Source organism: Saccoglossus kowalevskii, chromosome 2, assembly GCF_978046115.1.
Source record: "Saccoglossus kowalevskii chromosome 2, keSacKowa6.1, whole genome shotgun sequence".
NCBI lineage: Eukaryota > Metazoa > Hemichordata > Enteropneusta > Harrimaniidae > Saccoglossus > Saccoglossus kowalevskii.
The window spans coordinates 14,401,422-14,424,848 of record NC_140642.1 but is presented as its reverse complement, the minus strand read 5'-3'; the positions used below and the strand labels follow the sequence as shown (position 1 = coordinate 14,424,848).

Genomic DNA, 23,427 nt, shown 5'->3' with positions numbered 1-23,427 from the left:
CATAAACCCTTCATAATTTGTGTTTTCATTTTGTCTTACCCTGTATATTGACATTTTGTAGTTCTGGTGACATTTCCATCAGATGAAAATGACCCAGATTCGTATCTTGTGCTTCCGGAGATGGAAACCATGTCAGTATCACAGTTAACAGACCCTGACAGGTTGAGTGTAACGCAAGACAGTTTCTTCCCGCTACAAGAAGATGGTTTAGATATTATGTGTACAGGACTACTAAAGCTGTTGGCTGGTCTGGTGTTGACGTTGCCCGATAACATGGTTTCCAAAGTGATTGGACATGTGATACTGCCTTTTAATCTCATTGTTCTATCCCACCATACTTCAGCAGACATCAGAACTGCCATTGTTAAGGTTAGTAGAGTGCTACAGATTTACCTCATTATTATCATTATCATATTAACATTTTCAGTGCAAATATTCTTGGATTTATTGTTGACCTTCATTTAGAGTCCAATATACAGATTTTAATGAATAAGTACTGAGAAATAATTATACCGGTAAACTGCTAGTATCTGCTGACATAAAAAGTGAAGCAAGTAAATAACATTAAATAAACCGCATGGTAAATACATGTCAAAACAAAGTAAACATGCACATGTACAAAATGCATGTCACCTAATCACCTAGCTTCCCATCACAGCACATTTTCCACTCAGGCACAGAGCATCCCCAAAATAGAATGTTTACCTTGCCCGTACCATCAAAGATGGAAGGGAAAGGTATATTAAGGGAAAAATTTTGTCCGGCGTTGTCGTCGTCGTTGTCGTCGTCGTTAATAATTGTTATTGTGTGCATGATAACTTTACTAATTCTATTCCAAACTTCATCAAACTTGGTCACCTTGTTAGTCCCCGTTCGGACGCAGTCCAAAAACGGGGACTTATGTTTTGCCCTGTGTGCGTCCGTCCGTCCGTGCGTCCGTGATCACCTGTATCTGGAACATGCATGGACCGATTAAGTTCAAACTTCACTCATACATCACACATTATATGGGACATATGCACATGCATTTTTTTCATGATCCGATTAACGATAGCCGAATAGCGGCCATTTTAAGGCCGAAAATGCATCAAAATCGCACATTTTCACCATTCCGGACCCGGATCTCAGTTATGCATGGACGGATTTTGTTCAAATTTGGTACATACATTAAACATAATAGGACCTTGATGCACGTCATTTTTTTTTTTGGATCGGGTTCGAAATGGCCGACTGGCGGCCATTTTGTTTTAAAGAATTCAGTTCTGGATCCGTATCTGAGACATGCTTGGATTGATTGAGTTCAAACTTCACACACACAAGGTACATCATGTCACAAATATGTATGTGCATTTGTTTCATGATCTCATTAACGATAGCCAAATGGCGGCCGCTTTAAGGCCGAAAATGCATTGAAATCGCACATTTTCACCATTCCGGACCCGGATCTCAGTTATGCATGAACGGATTTCATTCAAATTTGGTACATACATTAAACATAATAGGACCTTGATGCACGTCATTTTTTTTTCGGATCAAGTTCGAAATAGCCGACTGGCGGCCATTTTGTTTTAAAGAATTCAGTTCTGGATCCGTATCCGAGACATGTCTGGATTGATCAAGTTCAAACTTCACACACACAAGGTACATCATGTCACAAATATGTATGTGCATTTGTTTCATAATCTCATTAACGATAGCCAAATGGGGGCCGCTTTAAGGCCGAAAATGCATTGAAATCACACATTTTCACCATTCCGGACCCCTATCTCAGTTATGCATGGATGGATTTTGTTCAAATTTGGTACATACATTAAACATAATAGGACCTTGATGCACGTCTTTTTTTTTTTCGGATCAAGTTCGAAATGGCCGACTGGCGGCCATTTTGTTAAAGAATTCAGTTCTGGATCCGTATCCAAGACATGTCTGGATTGATCAAGTTCAAACTTCACACGCACATGGTACATCATGTCACAAATAGATATGTGCATTTGTTTCATGATCTGCTTAACAATAGCGGAATGATGGCCATTTTAAGGCCGAAAATGCATCAAAATCACGTATTTTCACAATTCCAGAACCGGATCTCAGTCATGCATGGATGGATTTTGTTCAGATTTAGCACAATGTGTTGTACATTATGCAGGTGCATTTCGGTCATGATCTGCTTTGAATGTATATGTCACTCAAATATGAACGGAACGGGGACGTGTCATTGACAATGACTTGTTCATCAGTATAAAGTCATCAGTATAAAGTATAAACAGATGTCCTGTATGAAAATTGAGAAAAACTGATAAAATATTTTGACTGTTTCTACTTGACTGATCACTGGTGATACACATCAAAGGTCACTGATCTCAGTGGAAATATGCATTGTTGTATGTGTTCAATGAAGCAAATCATTTATCTTGTAATAATATTCTTGGTAATGTATCTCAGAATCCCTTACTGGGTTTCAAAACCAACTCATGGAGAGATTGCACAGTCTGATACACATTTGCAAACCTACCAATAAATCTTTACAGAAAACAAGATGTCAGAAAATCAATATAAGCACTCCTATGAACTGGGTGCCAAACTTTGATCAAGATCTGATGCTAATAGAAAATCTGTTTAGTTCAAAGTTATCAAATCAAAAACAATACATAAAAAATACCTAAAAAGCAAAACATTTCATCCACATTTTAAAAAGAAAATTGTTCTAAAATATATGTATTCTGTATTTGACAAACAGTTCATTCGACAAATGAAAACGCACAGGAATATGTTTCAGCTATTAGAACAGAATGATAGAGTTTTTATAATATGAGTTTAAAAACTCACTTCAAACAAAGATTGCAGTGTTTGAAGATGTAGGTTCTCAGGAGGCAACAGTACTGTTGACTTCTCCCTCCACTGGACACCAACTAACTATTTAAGTTGATTTGCATACAAAGCAGAGCTTGCAACATGATAGCTATTCATAAAGGGTGTTTTTTTTTTTTTTACTTTTCATATAATACAGTAGTCACACAATGAGGCAGTTCATATTTGTCTCAGTGAATCATTAATTTTTGACAGACACCTGTACAAAATACTTGGACAAAAGCCAGCTAAGATTTTCTGTTATCTTGCATGTTTTATGAATCTATTTACGTCTAAATGCAGTACTTTTTTTTTGCAATGAGGCATTTGTTTTAATACTAAAATATCTGAATTACTTTGAATAAAGCTGGAAATTATGTCCCTTAAAATAATTAAACAAATAAGGCACAAATGTTTTTGTAAGATATTTACATCTTTAAAGGACATTCGGTAGACTGGTTCCCCACTGTTAGTTCAACCCCAAAACTTTTTTGTATTCAAAATTAATTATGACAATGCATATTTATATTGAAACAAACTATGTTAAAGGGAATTATATTATATAACAAAGGGCAAGGTCACCAGAGTTCAACTATGTTTAATAACTGTAGTATAGAGAGTGTGAAAACCTGTACAAGTTATTTCCTCTATTTCAAGATTTTGATGTACTTTTGCATAGACACCAGTAACAACCACTAAGCAGTGCAAGGGTTAAAGCAGTTTTTTATGGCTTGTCTTGAAGAGTATATCCCTTTACACTATGCGGTCATTGTCTCACTGACCATAGAGAATTTTGTCAGCTATCCAAATTACTGTCCCAAATGTAAAACAGAGATGCAAAATATACATTACTGACCGATCACTGGTAGGATAGCGGTTGTATACATCAGACTCATGATCAGTAGACATGAGTTCAAATCCTACCTTAGGCTGAACATCAAAGGGTCGACCCCTACCCTGGGCGAGTGTGCCACAGACTTGATGGGAAGACCAAATCCACTGGCCGAGATTCATTTACTAACGAATGCAACTTTGGGGAACATTGGTTAAGGTCCGCAGGTACTTGTGTTCGACTTGCCAGGATAGCGCATTAAATTGCCATTTGGTAGAGAGATGGCCATACAGCCCTGTCATGTGTGTAGTCCCAAAACATGAATATGGCTTCTGTGGCAAAAATGTACTATATGTCAGCACTTGCAACTTGCACATATAAAAATATATATATATATATATATATATATATATACATTACTTATACTTTTCATATTTTTTTATTTTTCAGTTATTGTATTCCTACTTTCATAGAGCCACTGAAGTACAGTGTAATATGTTCTTAAAACAAAAGGGGTTCTACTTATTGGCTAATCAGCTGCACCAACATGGCGCTACTCGGGAGTTGGTAGAAGCATGTTTTACTTTGACACTTGGGAAACAAATCAGTCTTGATGAAGAGTAAGTAACCTAACTCTAAATATCTCAAAATAATTAAGACTTGTTGTATGGGCTTGTCTAAATGCATTCCTGATACTTGAATGTGTACTGACAGATTTCATTTTTAATACTTTGCAATACCTATACATAAGGGTACTTATGAAGATGCAGCTACATGTATTTGAGAAAATGACTTCCACACCCCACAAATGTCAGGATTAAGGTCAATTAATTTCTCACAGTTTTCGTATCTACATTTTTTTTTCTCCACAGTATTGATCCAACATTACTTCAAAATGCTAGTAAATTCAAACAATTATCCATCATTCCAGTGCTATCATTGGTTGAAAATTGCGTGCATGAACCGGCAGTCTGTCATAATACTATATGCCTTCTCATACAGGTGAGTTGTGTGCATGAACCGATTGTCTATCATAATACTATATGCCTTCTCATAGTGGCCAGTTGTGTGCTAAATAAAATAGTTAAAAAAATGTAATTTTTTTTTCAGTTATTTGATAATATTGATGGCATGGCCCAAGTAATGCTTGACAATGGTTTAGTGGAAGCATTGTGTAATGTTGTATCTGCCATCAATAAAGTTCATAGAAGTGATGACCCCGAAACTGATGAAGAGAAAAAAGCATTATTAATTGGTGATATTGAACATTTCTTAGCATGTATTGTTGTTAGGTCTTGTAGGTAAGTTGCATATAACAAAAACGTATTAATATTTTAACAGAAAACATTGGTCCACTGTGTTGGTTGGTTAGTTGCTGTGTTACTGATCACATATCTGTGACGATTGTAAAATAGGAAGTAAGATTTTGGAGAATATGATCTGTTGTTTGTATGACAACTATTGCAGTTACACATCAATGAAGTTACAGAATGCAAATATGGATTCCAAAATGACACAACTTTTGTTATTTGATGCATAATCCGCTTGATGTACAAAATCTTTAGGAACTAACTATAAATTTGTCTATTGTTTTTAGTGGTATGCTATTCTAGATTTATAGTGTAATCACAGAGGATAGTTCTCTAGTATTCACTTAAACCGCATCAGAGTTTGTTTATCCACTTTTGAGTGGTAAACTTTGACTGGCCAACATTTTCTGTATGATTATAAAATTTCCTACCAACTGTTTATTTATTGTTTTCGCAATCTTTCCATCATGTCACATCAGTTTACCTTTTAACCTGTGTGTTTTCCACTTTGTGTTTCATTCAGTAAGACTCAACCTTACTACATGCTGTTTACTATTTTATTTTCTAGTCTTGGTGGAATTCATCTATTCCAACAGTTTGATGATCTCATCACTATGATTGGCATCTTAGAAGACAAAGAAAAAGAAATCCATGGTAAAGCTTGTTTTTTTCGTATCGCCTTGTTTCATCATATCCAGAATACCAGCAGTGTATCACAATGAAAATGAGTAAACTTAGGTCAAGTCCAATCATCAACTCTGCCAAGCTTGATATTTTACATACTACTACATTATTAATAAAGGCAGATGGTACATCCCACTTCAAATATATTTCTTGTTACTTTTTAAGCATACAATAACAACAACAAATTTTGTTATTCATCATTAGGTATATCATCAGAAGCGGGGAAGTATGTTCGTAAAATTCGCTGGTACGTTATAAAAGAAGCTCTCGATCACTTACAGAGATTGTACAAAGAGGAATCCGTGACCGTTCCGTCTCTTCAAGCGTATGACAGTTATTCTGGTGAGAAACATTACTTTTACTGAATTATCATTAGTATACTTGTATATTATTAATAATACTAATAAACTAAATAGGTTTGCCTCTTGCAGCATTACATACAATGTTATTCATGTATGTATAGTTCCTTGTCATGTTAGTGTCCACCAATCAAAACAAATAGCACCATGTCAAGTTATTTTAATGGCACATACATTATTTCAATTTTTTTAGTGGTTGTTTTCATCCCTGAGAAAGAAAAATTGAGACTGTATATTACATCAGCTTTAAATTCATTGTAATGTTTCATATGATCCAATTGATTTGTATTTCCCTGATATTAATCTGTGTATATTAATATGCAAATTTTTTGATGTCTAAAGTTGTTTGAAAGTCCTGACTGAATGCTTGTTGCCATGACAACCATCACCTTTTAAGCTACATATTTATTGCATTATAACAATCCATGTTTATAATCAGACTAGGTGCATTCTGACTTAAATGCATCGTTACAGTCAGTCACTAATCATTACTCATTGTTTCTAATCTTTCAGTGAGAAAGTACTATGAATTCATAAAACAGGAACAATATTGGCGAAGTTCTAATCAAGTACATGTAGAAGGTCAATTTTCACTTCACTTCTACTTTACTACATGTTGCGTCCATCGCATTCTTTTTTATCTATACTATCCCATAATGCATTATGATTTAACTCTTTCTTTGCCTTTGATTTTCCAAATATATTAAGGTTCAACTCATCATCAGTATTGCAGTATCATATTTTAAAAATGAATATTATTGTTAGTGTTGTATGCTATGCATGTGGGTGGGGTGGCTTTTTTTCAGTTACATCAGTTTTAACTTCATTTTGCAGTAAAGTTTGGAGGGAAGTTGTAAAAAAATTACACTTTTTCATTATTGCGGTATTGGTGTAGATTAGGGGTGAGGAGTTTGGATTACATTGCCATTTTGAATATTATGACAATGTTTCAAACCCTGACCCTAAAGTATTACACTCATGACTTGTGCAATAAAAATTGGCATCTCAATGTCTATTACATACCCTTATTATATGCCAATGCCATTTTTCCTTTTTTTTTTTAAATGTGTGATTTAAAAATTTACTCTGCTTATTTTTGTTTTGTAATGTTCTTTATATTTTCAATGTCTCTTTGTACTTTATAGCTCAGCTTACTAACTATATTTGCAATTTTTGTATTATTTGTCTCCTGCTTTACTAACCCCAAACCAGCGAATTCTATACATATCTTAACATTAATTATTGTTTTTGTTGTCATTTCTTCAAAGATAGACGTGGATAACTTCTCAAAATGTTAAATATATTTTTTTTTGTTTAGTGAAATACTCTGTCAAATAAATGACAATTACAAAATAGTGGCACCCAAATCTATCTGGTGGCAATTAAAAATTGGTCAAATTGAATACTTCAGACATTCAAATAGTCCTGTCACAGAGGATATCATAATTAATTGATCTTATTTCAGGAAATTAATGTGAGAAAGGTGTGCTAATAGCCATATCCATCTTTGATCAAAGTTGATAATCCGGAACCACAAATAATATTGGATTTCTTTTAAATTTGATTTGAATTTGATTTAGGAATATGACAAGTGTGTGTCTGATTACCTACAACACCTTGTTCTGTACACATTGATGGATCATACAGGCATCTTTGTTGTCTGTTTATTTCATTGCAATGTGGTATAAGTGGTATTAGCTTTATTGTAATGCCACAAGTACCAGTCACATGGGTATGAATCAAGACCAGGTCAAATAAATTGTTTGGATTTTTAATATACAGAAGTTTCAACTATGGGCAAGTTTATGAAACATCCATACCGTAGAATTGATAGGAGTTTTAGTGCAGAGGGACGATTTCAGTCAGATGAGAATGATGAGAGAGAGAATGACTTGACAGAGCTTGGCATCCCACATGGACAACTACTTATGAGTGAGCACAGACGCTACTCTCTGATGTCAGAACCAGGTGCAATACGAAGAAAAATACAATCATCAAGTAAAGACAGAATCCCATTATCAGATACTGACATACCTCGTAGATTTCAGAAATTTTTTACATTAGCGGTGAATCTGATTTTGTATTCAGGTGAGCTCTATTTCATTTTTGACAATGTCTCATGTTGATCTGCTTTGATTTCATTGCTTTTACACTATAATGCATTGTCAAGTTAAATATTTGGCCAATTCATAATTATATATGTAGTACTGTAAAGTACTTAGTTTTAACCTGAAATTTATTTCCACTATTTCCGCTGAAGGTATAAATCAGTAAAAATAAAGTCTTAAAATACTTTTTTCCCTTAAACTCAACTCATCAAAGATCCATAAAATAGCCAAAAGTCTTTTCAGCAAAAAATAATTCCAGCTAAAAAGAGAGTATTTTACAGTTAATATGATAACAAATGTTCAAAAAATGACGTATGATCTGATAAAAACAACAGCAGTGCTGTAGCATTTCTTCTATATGTTAAAACATAAGCAGATTGTGGGAACACAATTTATCATGTGAAATCATGTGGTGTTAGCATACACCAACATTATAATATAACAGACTATTATATCTAAATCTTGATTGCACAGAGCCCTTATTTGTTAAGAAACCATCGCCAGTAATCCTGGACATCTTCAGTGAACTGCAGAGTGATGTCAGTAGCTTGGATGAAGAAAGAAATTTCATAGAATACCTGTATGATTTCCTCATAGAATGTATTGCTACAACGCAGGTATTGTCATTTTATAATAAATCCTCCCAGTACTTTCCACTAAGAAAGAGTAATCTGTACATGTTCTAGAGTTGTACTTGTCATTGACACTCTTGTTAATAAGAATGAAAAAAACACATTTTATTATTTTTGTGTCTTTATACCTGTAGGAGAGAACTGGTGGCAGAGGACGTAAACAGTGGTATCACTTACTCTGGGCTTCTCGGGATGTATTACGAGTGCAACTTGGGAAACTGTTAGTGTATATGTTATCACCAAATCAGGATATTGGATTACGAATGTATACCATGACATTAGCTCATCGTCCTAGAGCTCATGCTATCATCAAGACTGCACTACAAACCAATTTACAGGTAATCTACTTTTTGACTCCCGTGTGCGAAGCACAAAAGGGAGTCTTTGCAGTTACCCTGTCTGTATGTCTGTATGTCTGTATGTATGTATGTATGTATGTATGTATGTATGTATGTCACTTTTTTTGTTCCATCGTTATCTCAAGAACCACTAATCAAATTTTGGTGAAACTTGGTACATAGATGCTCTGGGATAATGCGCAGAGCTGATTAGGTTTTGGTAAAAATCTATGAATATTAATTACCTAATTTGCATGATAATTAGCTGATTTTTAGCTGTTCCAAGACTGTTCCACAGATATCGGAAGAACCACTCATTGGATTTTGATGAAACTTGGCACATGGATGCTCTGAACTAGTGCGCAGATTTGATTAGTTTTGGGTAAAAATTTATGAATATTAATTACCTAATTTGAATGGTAATTAACTGATTTCAAGCTGTTCCATGACTGGTCCACTGATATTTGAAGAACCACTCATTGGATTTTGATGAAACTTGGCACATGGATGCTCTGAACTAATGCGCAGATTTGATTAGTTTTGGGTAAAAATCTGTTAATATTATTAATTACCTAATTTACATAATGATTAATCAATTTTCGGCTTTTCCACTGATATCTCAAGTACTAATCATAACATTTCAATAAAACTTGGTACATAGATGTCATATGACACTGCACAGACCTAATAGTTTTTAGGGTAATATCAGTACATATTAAGTACCTAATTTGCATAATTAATTAATTTTCAGGTTTTGATATTTCGAGTAATAATGATCATGTTTCAATGAAACTTGGTACATAGTTACTTGAGGACTGTGCAGAGACCTAATTAGTTTTGGGTAAATATTTGTGCGTATTAATCACCTTATTAGCATAATTAATTAATTTTCAGCTTTTCACTCGATATCTCAAGTACTAATCATCACATTTCAATGAGACTTGCGACATAGATATTCTAGGACTATGCAGAGACCTGAATAATTTTGGGATAAATAATTGTGCCTATTAATTACCTAATTTGCATAATTAGTTAATTTTTTGCTGTTCTATGGCTGTTGCACTGTTGTCTAAAAACCACTCATTGGATTTCAACGAAACTTTTCAAGAGTACCTGTCACATTTCAATGAACCTAGGACTATACTATGAGGGTTCAGGAAATGCCTGAAAATACATTAGTATGTGAAGCATACAAGCTTGGTATTAAGATGCATGATTCTGGTACTAAAAACTGGGTATCTGGTGTGAAAAAGATTTTGGAAAACCTAAATTTAAGTAATATCTGGAAAGATGGGCAAATTAAATATAGCAATGCTACTATTGAAGACATCACAGAAAAACTTAAAATGCAATTCCAGAAAAAAAGTAAAGAATGCATGTTTGATGATGATAAGGGCGTGCATCACAAAAACAAATTGAGAACGTACAGAGAAATAAAAACTGATTTTTCTTTTGAGAAATACCTCCAAATAATTAAAAATCCACTATATCGTGCTGCAATGACTAAACTTAGAATAAGTGCCCACCGTTTACAGATTGAATCAGGCAGATACAAAAACATCTCCATCTCTGATAGAATATGCCCTGTCTGTGATCTTGGAGAAATTGAAGATGAGAAACATTTCCTTTTCACGTGCCAGCTATATGATAAAGAAAGAACCAGCCTTTTTACTAAACATAAAATGCATGGAGAGACATTAATAAACATATTAAATAATAAAATGATCACATAATTAAAGACATTTCAAAACACATTTATACTTGCTTTATGCTTAGGAAGCAAAAAATCAAACAATAACTTCAGTACCAGCTGCCTCAAAAAAAAAAACCCACAAAACACAGATTTACATTTATTTACATTATATTACAATTATTCATTTATCTCTTATTGTGAGATGTGTATTTATTTCATTCATTTACTGTATTTTTAGTATTTCCTTTTATTTTCATTTTTTTATTATTACATGTTTTTGACTTTATTGTACTTTTTGTCAAGATCTCAAATGGGATACAATAGCAATAAAGAATTATTTACTTACTTACTTACACCATATTAGTTTTTGGTAAATATTTATGCTTCTTAATCACCTAATTAACATAATTAATTAATACTGTATATCTCAAGTATTGATCATCACATTTGAATAAAACTTGGTACATAAATGGTCTAGGACAATAGACAGCCTGATTAATTTTGGGTTAAAATCTGTTCATATTAATTCTCTAATTAGCATAATAATTAATATTTTTTTGGTTCTAATCACATTTCAATGAAACTTGGTACATTGTGCAGACCTTATTAGTTTTACACTTAAATCTGTTCGTTACCTTATTTGCATAATTCATTTTCTGCGTTCCCATCAACATCTCAAGTTCAAGTAATTTTGAATTAATTTTTAATGTCTCCAATACTCTCAGCACACGGGAGTTCTTTCTAAGCTTTCTTTGATTTACACATTGTTCTGATAAAATCTTTTATAGTTATGTAAAGCCCTGTTTGCTGTTAACATGGCGTAAAGATTGAAATCTTGATGTAAATCAAAACCTCATTCTGTCCCTTTAAATTAAAAATTTTGATTATTAAAGTTATATGCAACATTGATATTAAATGTGAAGTGATTTTGTAACAAATTGATCTAGATAGTGTTGATTGCACAGTTCTGATTTGAAGAACATACCGGTAATATGTAATATATAATTTTATGTTGGTTTATACAGTGGAAGAAATACTCAAACTTGTTTCATTATCATTTTCTTTTTAGCATGATCAGAAAGTTGTGTTATACTTATTTGATCTGATATCCAACCACCAATCAGAACTAAGTAATGAACAGTGCCAGGAGGTAGAGACATTCCGAGCAGTACTTGAGAAGTGTGGATTTATGCCGCTACAGTCGAAGGTCTTTAATGAGAAATTCATCCATCTCAAGGAGGTAAGACTAAATTGCATAGTGAATCCATTTTCATTTTTGTTACAAAGTTATTATTAGTTCTGTCTTCTGACATTGTTCTTTTGGTATGTCCATCTGTATGTCCATCTGGCATCAACTTTTCATAAATAAAAACTACATGGCCAATTGCTTTGATACTTTTAATATATTATTACTTTGAATAGACTTCTGTCAAATTTGCGCATGATTACAACTCTAATTTTAGTGCATGTTTTGTGATTTTTGAAATTGTAAAAAAAGATGTACATAATTCAGTGCATGCATAATAATTACATGAATTCCATCCTTATTTACAGGACTTGAAAGTATTTGAGCTTGAGCATGAGAAAAATCTTGCATCATGGAAGAGGCAAAGAGAAATACAAGAAAGAAGACAGTTACATCGACTAGATGGATTAGCCAAAGAGATTTCTAATTGTGCTATGGAAATCACGCAGGTAGGTAGTAATTCTCCTTTGTCATGGAAACATGAAGGAATTATTGCATCACTTGTGATTCTGTCAGCACACTCATCTCCTCCAAAAAAATGATCTATCACTTTGTGAACTATGTAAACACATTTTTTCACAAACCAGGCCAGAAATTTAAATTTACAAGTGGGAAATATGAATTCTTATATTATGTTTTGTTAATTCACAGAAAGTTGTCATGAATCAAAATGTCCAGAGAAAGAAGTTACTTGAGAAAGTGAGACAGAGTTTGGCCAAAACCATGGATGTTAGAAAAGGATGGCATGATATTATACAACAATTGACCCATGAAAGGTAACCCATATATGGGCATGAAAATTTCAACTATTAAAAACTATTCCACTTGAAGTAAATTTATCATGTGCTGTGTTAAGATATTCAGAAAATATGTAATTACAAATCATGTTTGTATTGCGTTATCAACTCCACAGGGCTATATGGCATGATCCTGAATTGGACTGCATATCATGGCAATTAGACCCAACTGAGGGGCCAGCTAGGGTAAGGCGGCGTCTACAAAGATGCCACCTTGGACTTAATCGCAAATACTTAATGAATGAGAGGCAGCGTACTTACAAGGACTCTTGCTTTCAACCATTGTCATATATATTTGACGATTGCAGTCATTGTTTAGATGCCACAGATTTGATCTGTAGAACACAAACAAATGAAGCTATCAGGTAAGAACGGATTCAGTATAATCTCAGCTACATGTATCATTAAACACTGTACTTTTGTTGTATTATATTTCAGTTACAAAGCAACGCAAAGGTTAAATATATGGCCAGTCAATATAATTCATACATTTGATGAGAAAGTTCGAAAACAACTCGTGTTTAGGGGTATAAATTTGTCCTGACAATTTAACCAATGATTTAACAAATTGGATGAAATTTTCAAACCCAAGCTTCATCCACAATTGCACTCACACTGTGTTAAAAGTTCAAATACATATGATTCAAATTATTATACACTGCTTCATTTTACCTTTTTTACAGAAACACAGCAAAATGTTCTAATGTTACACCATCATCAGAGACGCCTGGTGAACTTCTTATAGGTACGCATGGTCTACAAATATTTAAGTTATGATGTCAAAATAACCCATAATGTCCCCTGTCTGTGGGCAGGTTCTTCTGATATTGAACTTTCAGATTTCAGTAGTTTTTTTTGAATCATAGTATCTGGGCTAGAATTGTTTGTTATCTTCACCTGACTAATTCAACCTTACTGGTACATTAGAAAGCTGACATACTACCAAGTTGAGCAATTTTTAAGCAGACACATTGGTTTATTAGTGCCACTTGTTGATTAACCTGGTCATTAATCAGAGATGCATAGGATGAAAGGCCTGTGTGTGTTTTACCCACCATCTTCACAGAGAGTGTCTTGTTCCTGTTCTGATATAGTCCTATAATGATTGACCTCCATCTATGTGTCTGACCGTGAGATCATATCGAGCCATATTTCACATATGCTTAGACTGATCAAGTTCTAACTTTACTTGTACATCAGATATTATATCATACATGATGTGTTTCAAAATTGCTGAATGGTAGCCATTTTAGGGCAAAAAATGCATCAAAATTACACATTTTCACAATTCGAAAACGGGGACTTGTGTTTTGACCTTTTTGCGTGCGTGTATCTCAGACATTCCTGGACCAATCACAAATAAACTTCATACATACATCATACAAACATGTACATGATATTATACATATGCACATCAATTTGTTTTAGATCTGATTCAAGATGGCCGAATGGCGACCATTTTTGTGCTAAAAAATCATCAAATATCAAGCATTTCTGGCATCTCTGGATGGATTTTGTTCAAACTTGGTACATACATTAGACATTACGGGTTCCTGATGCACGTCATTTTATTTTTTTGGATCAGATTCAAGATGGCTGACTGGTGGCCATTTTGTTTTAATGAATGGGCTTCTAGAGCCATATCTCTGACATGCTTTGACTGATTATGTTCAAATTTTATATATTCATTAAACATCATGTTATAGAAATATATACATGTATTCAAAATGGCTGATTTTGTTTTGATTAAAGCTGTTCCAGAGCAATATCTCTCAATATGAACAATTACTAGTTTGATGATACAAATGTCAATCATTTTAATGTTAAACAATCATCGTAATCATATTCCAACTATATTACTATAAACAAAACTATATTTCTTAAATTCAATAACTAACTGGGACTGTGCTATGCATGGCTTGTATTTTTCAGGTTTGGCTCAAAATGGCCAATTTAGTTTAAATAATGCATTTCAACATGCCTAGACCATTCAAGTTCAAACTTTACATGTCTTTGGTGTTAGACATCATATTGAACAGACACACATGCACATCTCGCCATCAAATCCAAAATGACTGACTGGTGGTCTTCTTGTTTAAACATCTGCAGTTTCACAAAGCCGTATCTGATACATGTTGGTCAATATCATGGATATTGTTAACAATTATAACCTTGTGTTCTCGACAGGTGCAAATAATGTGTATTTTGTTGGTGATGATATTGGTATGGAATTCCAATCTGATCAGGTTAGAAATACACATTTCATTACAATGATTTTTTAGCCTTTTAGTATTTGATGAGGACATGTATAAAAAAATGTATCAAACAATTCCTTTTCTACTTGATTTTATAGCCTTTTAGCTCCGCTGTCGACTTTGTCGAGCGAAGCTTATCATATGAGTGATTGTCCTTCGTTGTCCGTGTCAATGTTTTACTTTTTCGACTTCTTCTTGAAAACTACAAGCCTGAATGCTTTGATACTTGGTGTATATGTACCTTGGGTAAACCTCTCTTAGAGTTGTTCATTTCATGATGATATCTTCAATTCTCTAATTTTGGTGAATATTTTTGTCATTTTTGGTAAAAAGTAATATTTTCGACTTCTTGTTAAAAACCGCAAGTCCAATTGCTTTGATATTACATATATAGGTACTACATGTGGACCTCTCTCAGATTTGTTCATTTTGTAATGATATCTTTAATTCTCTAATTTTGGTGAATATTTTTGTCATTTTTGGTAAAAAGTGATATTTTCGACTTTTTGTTAAAAACCGCAAGTCCATCTGCTTTGATATTACATATATAGGTACTACATGTGGTTCTAACTCAGATTTGTTCATTTCATGATGATATCTTTAATTCTCTAATTTTAGTGAATATTTTTGTAATTTTTGGTAAAAAGTGATATTTTCCACTTCTTGTTGAGAACAGCAAGTCTGATTGCTTTGATACAATGTACTATACATATTGTTCATTTTCTAATGATATCTTCTGTTCTTTAATTGAAATGTGCATTGCTAACAGCGGAGCTATCTCAGCCGACAGGCTGCTTGTTGAGTCAGTCAAGTGTATTTTTGACTTAAAAATATTTTACGGTGTGCACAACTCAGAGATGACATGGCTGAAAATTTGTTATGATGAGAGTATATGTTTGGGCTGTAGGTTCACATTTTTGTGTGTGATCTGATTCAATACAACTGAGAAGTAGCTTTTTTTTCGATATGTTCGTATCGGTTTGTCTGTCATGCAATGGAATAATATCAGAGACTTCAAAGATTGTTTTCAATGTCAAATTAAATTGTTTCCAATTGTTGAGAAGGGGATTTTACAATGACTTGTTTTACAGAGCCTAGAATCTGATGCTGAGGTTGTGTGTTTATCATGGTCTTATGAAGACATCAAAGAAATTCACAAGAGATGGTACCAGCTCAGAGACCATGGACTAGAAATATTTCTGACTAATGGAAAAACTTTTCTGTTGGCATTTGAGACTACAAAGGTGAGAAAACTAAAGATAAATGAAAAAGTGATTGTCTCTAGTTAAATTACTGCCTAGAAATTAAACATTTGATTTGCGGTTGTAATGTTGACTTCATTAATAGATTAAGAACCAATCTTTTTATGACATAGGAGCGAAATTTAGTTTGCCGACAATTGATGTCAATGGAACTGCCAAACCTGGTTGAGTTGGATGGAAACACTAATGCTATCACCAATGCTTGGAAGAATGGACAAATGACAAACTTTGAATATTTGATGCAATTAAATAAGATAGCTGGTAGAACGTTTAATGACTTGATGCAGTATCCAGTGTTTCCTTTTATACTTGCTGAATACAGTCAACAGGAACTGGACTTGAACAGTGCCGGAACTTACAGGAAATTATCCAAGCCAATCGCTGTCCAGTATAAAGATATGGAACAATGGTATGTGGAAAGATACAAGGTTAGTCAACTCCCACAAAACAAAACATTTTTTTAAAAACTTTTTTTAGCTCCACTTTTATTGAAGATGACAGGCAGAGCTGTTGGTATAGATAATTGTCTGTCTTTATCGCCCAGGGTCAACTTTTTTTGGGACTTCTTTTTGAAAAGTTGTTTCTTCTTGGTACATATGCTTCTTGGGTGGACCTTTATGAGACTTGATAATTTTGCACATCTTAGCAACTTGGAATGCTCTGGCCAGAGAATAGAGTTTAATGCCAGGGTTGATAAAATGTTGAAACTTGTCGGCACTAAAGATTTCATCAATTACCTAACCCTCCAACATTGTACTTCTTTTCTCTCTACCTCAATAGTTTATCTCTCGTATATATTTATACTGTTTCAGTAATGATTCATGCATCTTTTTTTCTTCACAGTGGTTGAAAGAGGAATATGAAAAACCTGAATTAAGTCCTGGTGTTGATTACATGCCACCTACTCAGCCGCATCATTACGGGTCCCACTATTCCAACAGTGGTACAGTTTTACAGTACCTTGTTAGACTACCACCATTTACAAAGATGTTTCTGCATTACCAAGGTACATCATGCTTAGTTATGTCTATGGCATTTCATCAATTTTATTTCAGGTTAAACAAAAATCACTCATTGTGATGAATATTTTTCACCTATCAATATGTTGGCAATATAATGGTGAATTAAATCTTAATTTAGTACAGCAACAAATATGATAATCAAACTCATCTTCAGAGTACTAGTTGCTTTAAAGTACATGGCAGCTAAGGTATAGCTCTCAACTTATTTGTAACGCAAGTTCTGATTGGTTGATAAGTCTACAAGACTTGAAAACAAATCTGCATAATAGGTACCGGTAAATGGTCATATATAGATGGCTGTATACCTACATAATATTTTCATACGCAATGGTTTGGGTCAGAATACAGCGCATACATTTTGTCTTGGATATCATGCTGGTAAATTTACACCAAGGGTGTTTTTCTCTTTCAGATCAACATTTTGATTTACCAGATAGGACATTTCACTCTATAGCAACGGCATGGCGACTATCATCATTTGAATCAACATCTGATGTTAAAGAACTTATACCAGAATTCTTCTTCTTGCCAGAATTTTTGTTAAACTCTGAACGTAAGAAGATATTGTTTTCTTTCTAACATGTATTTATTAATCATGAAATCAGAATCACTTAAAATCAAGTTTGTGACTAAAATATCTAACTGTTTTACATATGCTGAATCATTGCAATTGAAAAATAACATTTGGTTTTATTTTTTTCTCCTCAGGTTTCAATTTCGGGAAAAAACAGTCTGGTGAACCTGTAGACAATGTTGTACTACCTCCCTGGGCTAAGAATGACCCCAGGTTATTTATTCTGATTCATAGGCAGGCTCTGGAATCTGACTATGTATCTCAGCACATACATGGCTGGATTGATTTAGTTTTTGGTTACAAGCAAAAGGGAAAGCAATCTGTGGAATCTATTAACGTCTTTCATCCTGCAGTAAGTCAATCATTTCTATTTGTGGCCTCCAGAAGGCCTATTTCAATACTTGTGGTTGTTTTGCCACGGTGAATTACTCTCAAAAGTAAAATGTAGCAATTTTAAAATGTAGCAGGATGAGTTACAAAAATGTACTTTTTACAAATTTTTGAGAAAATGCATGTATAATATTGAAGTGAAGAAAGCAGGTTTTTAAAATTTTAGTATTTGCAGCTTAAATAGAGTTAATACAGTGTATGGAAACTGCTCAGAGTGCATTTTATTTGAAACATTACAAATACACATCATATTTATATAATTAAATTCAAACATATTTTGCAATAAAATAGTTTCACTTCCAGTAGCACATTGTCTTGTATGAAATTGTTTGTCTCTTGTTTCACTTTGGGAACCTGATTGAAATTGACCTTCTGTCCAAACATGTCAACCTACATGCAACTGATAAATCTGGTGTTTTTTTATTACAGACTTACTTTGGCATTGATGTGTCCAAAATAGATGACAGTGTAAAACGAAGAGCTATCGAGACTATGATAAAGACGTATGGACAGACACCAAAACAGTTATTTACACATGCACATCCACAAAGAGCAAACTATGAATCTTATCCTGATCCTGATGTTGATGTGCCTGGCATCTATTCTCCAAGTATTTTGTCTCAGATGAAATCTAAAAAGACGACCACTGCTGCTTCACTCCAGGTAATGGTGATGATATTTGAGTTGGGAGGATATATTTTGCATTTTAATCGAAAACAAAAGTCTCAGGCATTCCTTGACAAATTTCATTCAAGTCATGATCCAATTCAACATGGCAAAAGTGACCAGATTGATGTTTTGATAATGGAAGTCTTTGCAGTTAGTGTGTCTGTATTTGTGTGTGTATGTACATGTATGTGTGTCTATCTGTTCCACTGATATCTCAAGAACAATAGATTGGTTTTTGATGTGCTAATGCACAGATTTGGTTTTGGGTTAATTCCATGCATATTAATTAACTAATTTGCATGATAATTAGCTAATTTTTAGCTGTCCAATGACTGTGCACTGATATCTAAAGAACCATTTATTGGATTTTGATGAAACTTGGTACATACTGTTCTGGGACAATGCGCAGACCTGATTAGTTTTGTGTACAAATCTGTGCATATTAATTATTCCATTTGCATGATATGTAAATTTTCAGCTTTTGCACTGATATCTCAAGTACTGAGCATCACATTACAATGAAACTTGGTTCATAGATGTCATAGCACAATGCACAGACTTGATAAGTTTTGGGTTAATATCCCATGCATATTAAATACCAAATTTGCATAATTAGTAGTTATGTGCACAATGATTAATCAATTTTTAACTTTCCACTGATATCTCAAGTACTAATCATCATAGTTCAATGACATTTGTTATGCCTGAGATATTACACAGACCTATTTAGTTTTTGGTTGAAGTCCAGTGCATATTAATTCCCTAATTTGCATATTAATTAGCCAATTGTAAGGCCTTTCAATTTTTTTTTCAAGAACAATTCAACGGATTTCAATGAATCTTGATACACAGTTGCTCTAGGATAATTTTCTTTTCTGACAAGATATATGACCAAAATATCAAGTCACCATAAATGGTCATTATTTCATTATAAATATTCATAATTGTTAAACAATAGCTACTTTGAACCACCCTAATCATTACTTGCAGTTATATTTTTAAATGCCGTTTTTGCTCTGATAGAAGCACATGTACTAACTGTAAATCTACAGTAAATACAGTATTCTTTATTTGTACTTCATGCCTCCAATACTTTTAGCACACTGGAGTTATTTCTAAGCTTTCTTTGATTTTGATTGAATTTACACACATTATGCGAGTTTGATGCACATTCAAAATGGTTGACATGACATAGGTAGTGCAGTAATTTGATGGAATAAATCAGCTGTGCAGTGGATAACAAGTTTTTCTCTACAAAATTATTCTATTACGGTAATATTGATCTTTAACTAATAGTATATATGTGTACAAAATCAATTACAAATTTAGATTGATATTAAATTTAATGATATTTCTTATATTACAGAGGCCAGTAAAGTATATTAAAGGGTTGAAATGGGGGAATTACGTTGGTAGTCCAACTACAGCTGAACCCAAGGTGTGTTGGACCCAGACATACAATACATTGGTATCAAGACTAGTAGCACTGCCTACAGGATCCGTATGTGGCTTGGCTTCTAATGTATGTCTTTTTGTGGTGTACGCCAAAGAGAAAGGTAAATTACCTTTACTGAGTTTCTTAACTGCTAAATCGTGATAATGTAAAATGAAAGTATTTGTACTTGTAATTAATTTTACTAGCAGCTTTTATTATCAACCCCATCAGTCTGCATCATAGAAACATGATATTCTGAAAGTCTATAGACTTAGATGCAAATGACCATTGAAATTACTTTTGAGAGCGAGAAAATATCATGCAAATTTTGCCCCTCAAATTCTCCACCACCATTGCATTCACTGTTCTAAATACCAGAAGAACAGTTGACATGACTAACGAAGAGAATGAAACTCTACAAGTTCACTGTCAGTCTGTTAATTAAGCTGAGTATAGTGTTCAGTGTAACTATAAATATGTTTATGCAATTTAGGTGTGAGTTCTATGCATACTACAGATGTGCAGTGGTCAGCTAGACTTAGCTGGGGCCATCCTGATGGCATAATGAGACTGAAACACAGACGGAATGACCCTACTATTAACTTCATCCACACTAATACCTCTGATCAGGTAATTATTATATAAATGTATTGTGTCCATTGAACCTTTACTTGACAGGCATAATGATCAATTCAGTGATTGCTTGTACAATTTATATATATAAAAAAACAATGAAATTCAGTGTTAATGTCACAATTTTGTGAATAATCTCATGTAGTATGACTACTATGGAAAAGAAAATATTACTACATTGCACATGTGTACAGCCATTATTTTATGGTGTTGACAGGATGTTTTTACCCATATGACATTTAATTATGTTTTGCATATCTAGATCAGCTGTTGTAGTTCACTGTCAGATTGCCGACAGCTGTTCGCTGGTACTGTGTCTGGTGTTATTATGGCCTATACAACTAAATACAACCCAGCTAGAGTAAGTATTCTGACAACACAGAAGAGCATTTATTAAATTCATAATATTATACTTCAGCTGTGTTGAAAAAAACAAAACTGTTCCAGCTTGTAACCTCTCCCAAAAAACATTTATAAAAACAAAAACAAATTATATGCACAATTCTTAGCAAATGACCAACATGCATGAGAATGGGTTCTTTGGCACCCTGTCATCTCAACACTAGTATAATACAAGTTTCTCGATAAGATAGTGTTATTGTTTTTTTCGCATTAATTTTGGTTATTAATTAAAGTTTTCATCAGGTGATGTGTTAATATAATTATATGTACATAACAATTGACATAACATTTCTATCTTTGTCTTAGCAATCAGATATTGAAGTGGTTGGCAGTCGAACCCTCTTATATGGTCATCGTGATATTATTACAGGATTGGCAGTGTGTACACCATATAGCATCCTTGTGAGTTCAAGCCAAGATGCTTCATGCATTATATGGGATCTCAACAGGTGAGATATTTACATGTACTATAAACGCAATTATTCACTGGTCTTTATATTTTGCTATTTTCGCTGAATTGTAAAATCTGTTATATCTACATGTACATGTGAAATAACAATAGAACTCGTTGCTTCCCTGCCAAGTTTGTGAAATTAAAACCCAATGAAATTGCTCAAAACATCAAAAAAGTGAAAAATAGGGGTCTCAACAGGTGAGACATTCACATGTATTATATGGGATCGCAACAGGGGAGTCCTTCACATATACAAGGCCTGAACAGGTGAGACTTTCACATACAAAACTGTACATGTATATTGGGTCTCAACAGGTGAGACATTCACATGTATTATATGGGGTCTCAACTGGTGAGACATTCACATGTATTATATGGGATCGCAACAGGTGAGACATTCACATATATGGGGTCTCAACAGGTGAGACATTCACATGTATTATATGGGGTCTCAACTGGTGAGACATTCACATGTATTATATGGGGTCTCAACAGGTGAGACATTCACATATATGGGGTCTCAACAGGTGAGACATTCACATGTATTATATGGGATCGCAACAGGTGAGACATTCACATATATGGGGTCGCAACAGGTGAGACATTCACATGTATTATATTGGGTCTCAACAGGTGAGACATTCACATGTATTATATTGGGTCTCAACAGGTGAGACATTCACATGTATTATATTGGGTCTCAACAGGTGAGACATTCACATGTATTATATTGGGTCTCAACAGGTGAGACATTCACATGTATTATATGGGATCGCAACAGGTGAGACATTCACATATATGGGGTCTCAACAGGTGAGACATTCACATGTATTATATTGGGTCTCAACAGGTGAGACATTCACATGTATTATATTGGGTCTCAACAGGTGAGACATTCACATATATGGGGTCTCAACAGGTGAGACATTCACATGTATTATATTGGGTCTCAACAGGTGAGACATTCACATATATGGGGTCGCAACAGGTGAGACATTCACATGTATTATATTGGGTCTCAACAGGTGAGACATTCACATGTATTATATTGGGTCTCAACAGGTGAGACATTCACATGTATTATATTGGGTCTCAACAGGTGAGGCATTCACATGTATTATATTGGGTCTCAACAGGTGAGACATTCACATGTATTATATGGGGTCTCAACAGGTGAGACATTCACATGTATTATATGGGATCGCAACAGGTGAGACATTCACATATATTGGGTCTCAACAGGTGAGACATTCACATGTATTATATTGGGTCTCAACAGGTGAGACATTCACATATATGGGGTCTCAACAGGTGAGACATTCACATGTATTATATTGGGTCTCAACAGATGAGACATTCACATATATGGGGTCGCAACAGGTGAGACATTCACATGTATTATATTGGGTCTCAACAGGTGAGACATTCACATGTATTATATTGGGTCTCAACAGGTGAGACATTCACATGTATTATATTGGGTCT

The 23,427-nt window shown here is 33.9% G+C and overlaps 1 protein-coding gene across 1 annotated transcript in view; it reads left to right on the top strand.

Moving 5' to 3' along the window:
• The window catches only part of LOC100374918 (lysosomal-trafficking regulator-like), a 78,288-nt gene that overhangs the window by 49,340 nt on the left and 5,521 nt on the right, over positions 1-23,427 (top strand). Inside the window, exons 22-47 of the mRNA XM_085491867.1 lie at positions 62-369; positions 4,130-4,299; positions 4,552-4,681; positions 4,790-4,980; positions 5,558-5,643; positions 5,878-6,015; positions 6,546-6,614; positions 7,815-8,120; positions 8,615-8,757; positions 8,907-9,110; positions 11,873-12,043; positions 12,358-12,498; positions 12,701-12,825; positions 12,963-13,211; positions 13,530-13,591; positions 15,034-15,092; positions 16,193-16,345; positions 16,477-16,791; positions 17,207-17,369; positions 17,798-17,938; positions 18,094-18,311; positions 18,779-19,012; positions 20,385-20,574; positions 20,947-21,083; positions 21,349-21,447; positions 21,795-21,937. Coding sequence (XP_085347993.1) covers positions 62-369; positions 4,130-4,299; positions 4,552-4,681; positions 4,790-4,980; positions 5,558-5,643; positions 5,878-6,015; positions 6,546-6,614; positions 7,815-8,120; positions 8,615-8,757; positions 8,907-9,110; positions 11,873-12,043; positions 12,358-12,498; positions 12,701-12,825; positions 12,963-13,211; positions 13,530-13,591; positions 15,034-15,092; positions 16,193-16,345; positions 16,477-16,791; positions 17,207-17,369; positions 17,798-17,938; positions 18,094-18,311; positions 18,779-19,012; positions 20,385-20,574; positions 20,947-21,083; positions 21,349-21,447; positions 21,795-21,937 — 4,345 coding nt within the window. The remainder of the gene's footprint in view (positions 1-61; positions 370-4,129; positions 4,300-4,551; positions 4,682-4,789; positions 4,981-5,557; positions 5,644-5,877; positions 6,016-6,545; positions 6,615-7,814; positions 8,121-8,614; positions 8,758-8,906; positions 9,111-11,872; positions 12,044-12,357; positions 12,499-12,700; positions 12,826-12,962; positions 13,212-13,529; positions 13,592-15,033; positions 15,093-16,192; positions 16,346-16,476; positions 16,792-17,206; positions 17,370-17,797; positions 17,939-18,093; positions 18,312-18,778; positions 19,013-20,384; positions 20,575-20,946; positions 21,084-21,348; positions 21,448-21,794; positions 21,938-23,427) is intronic.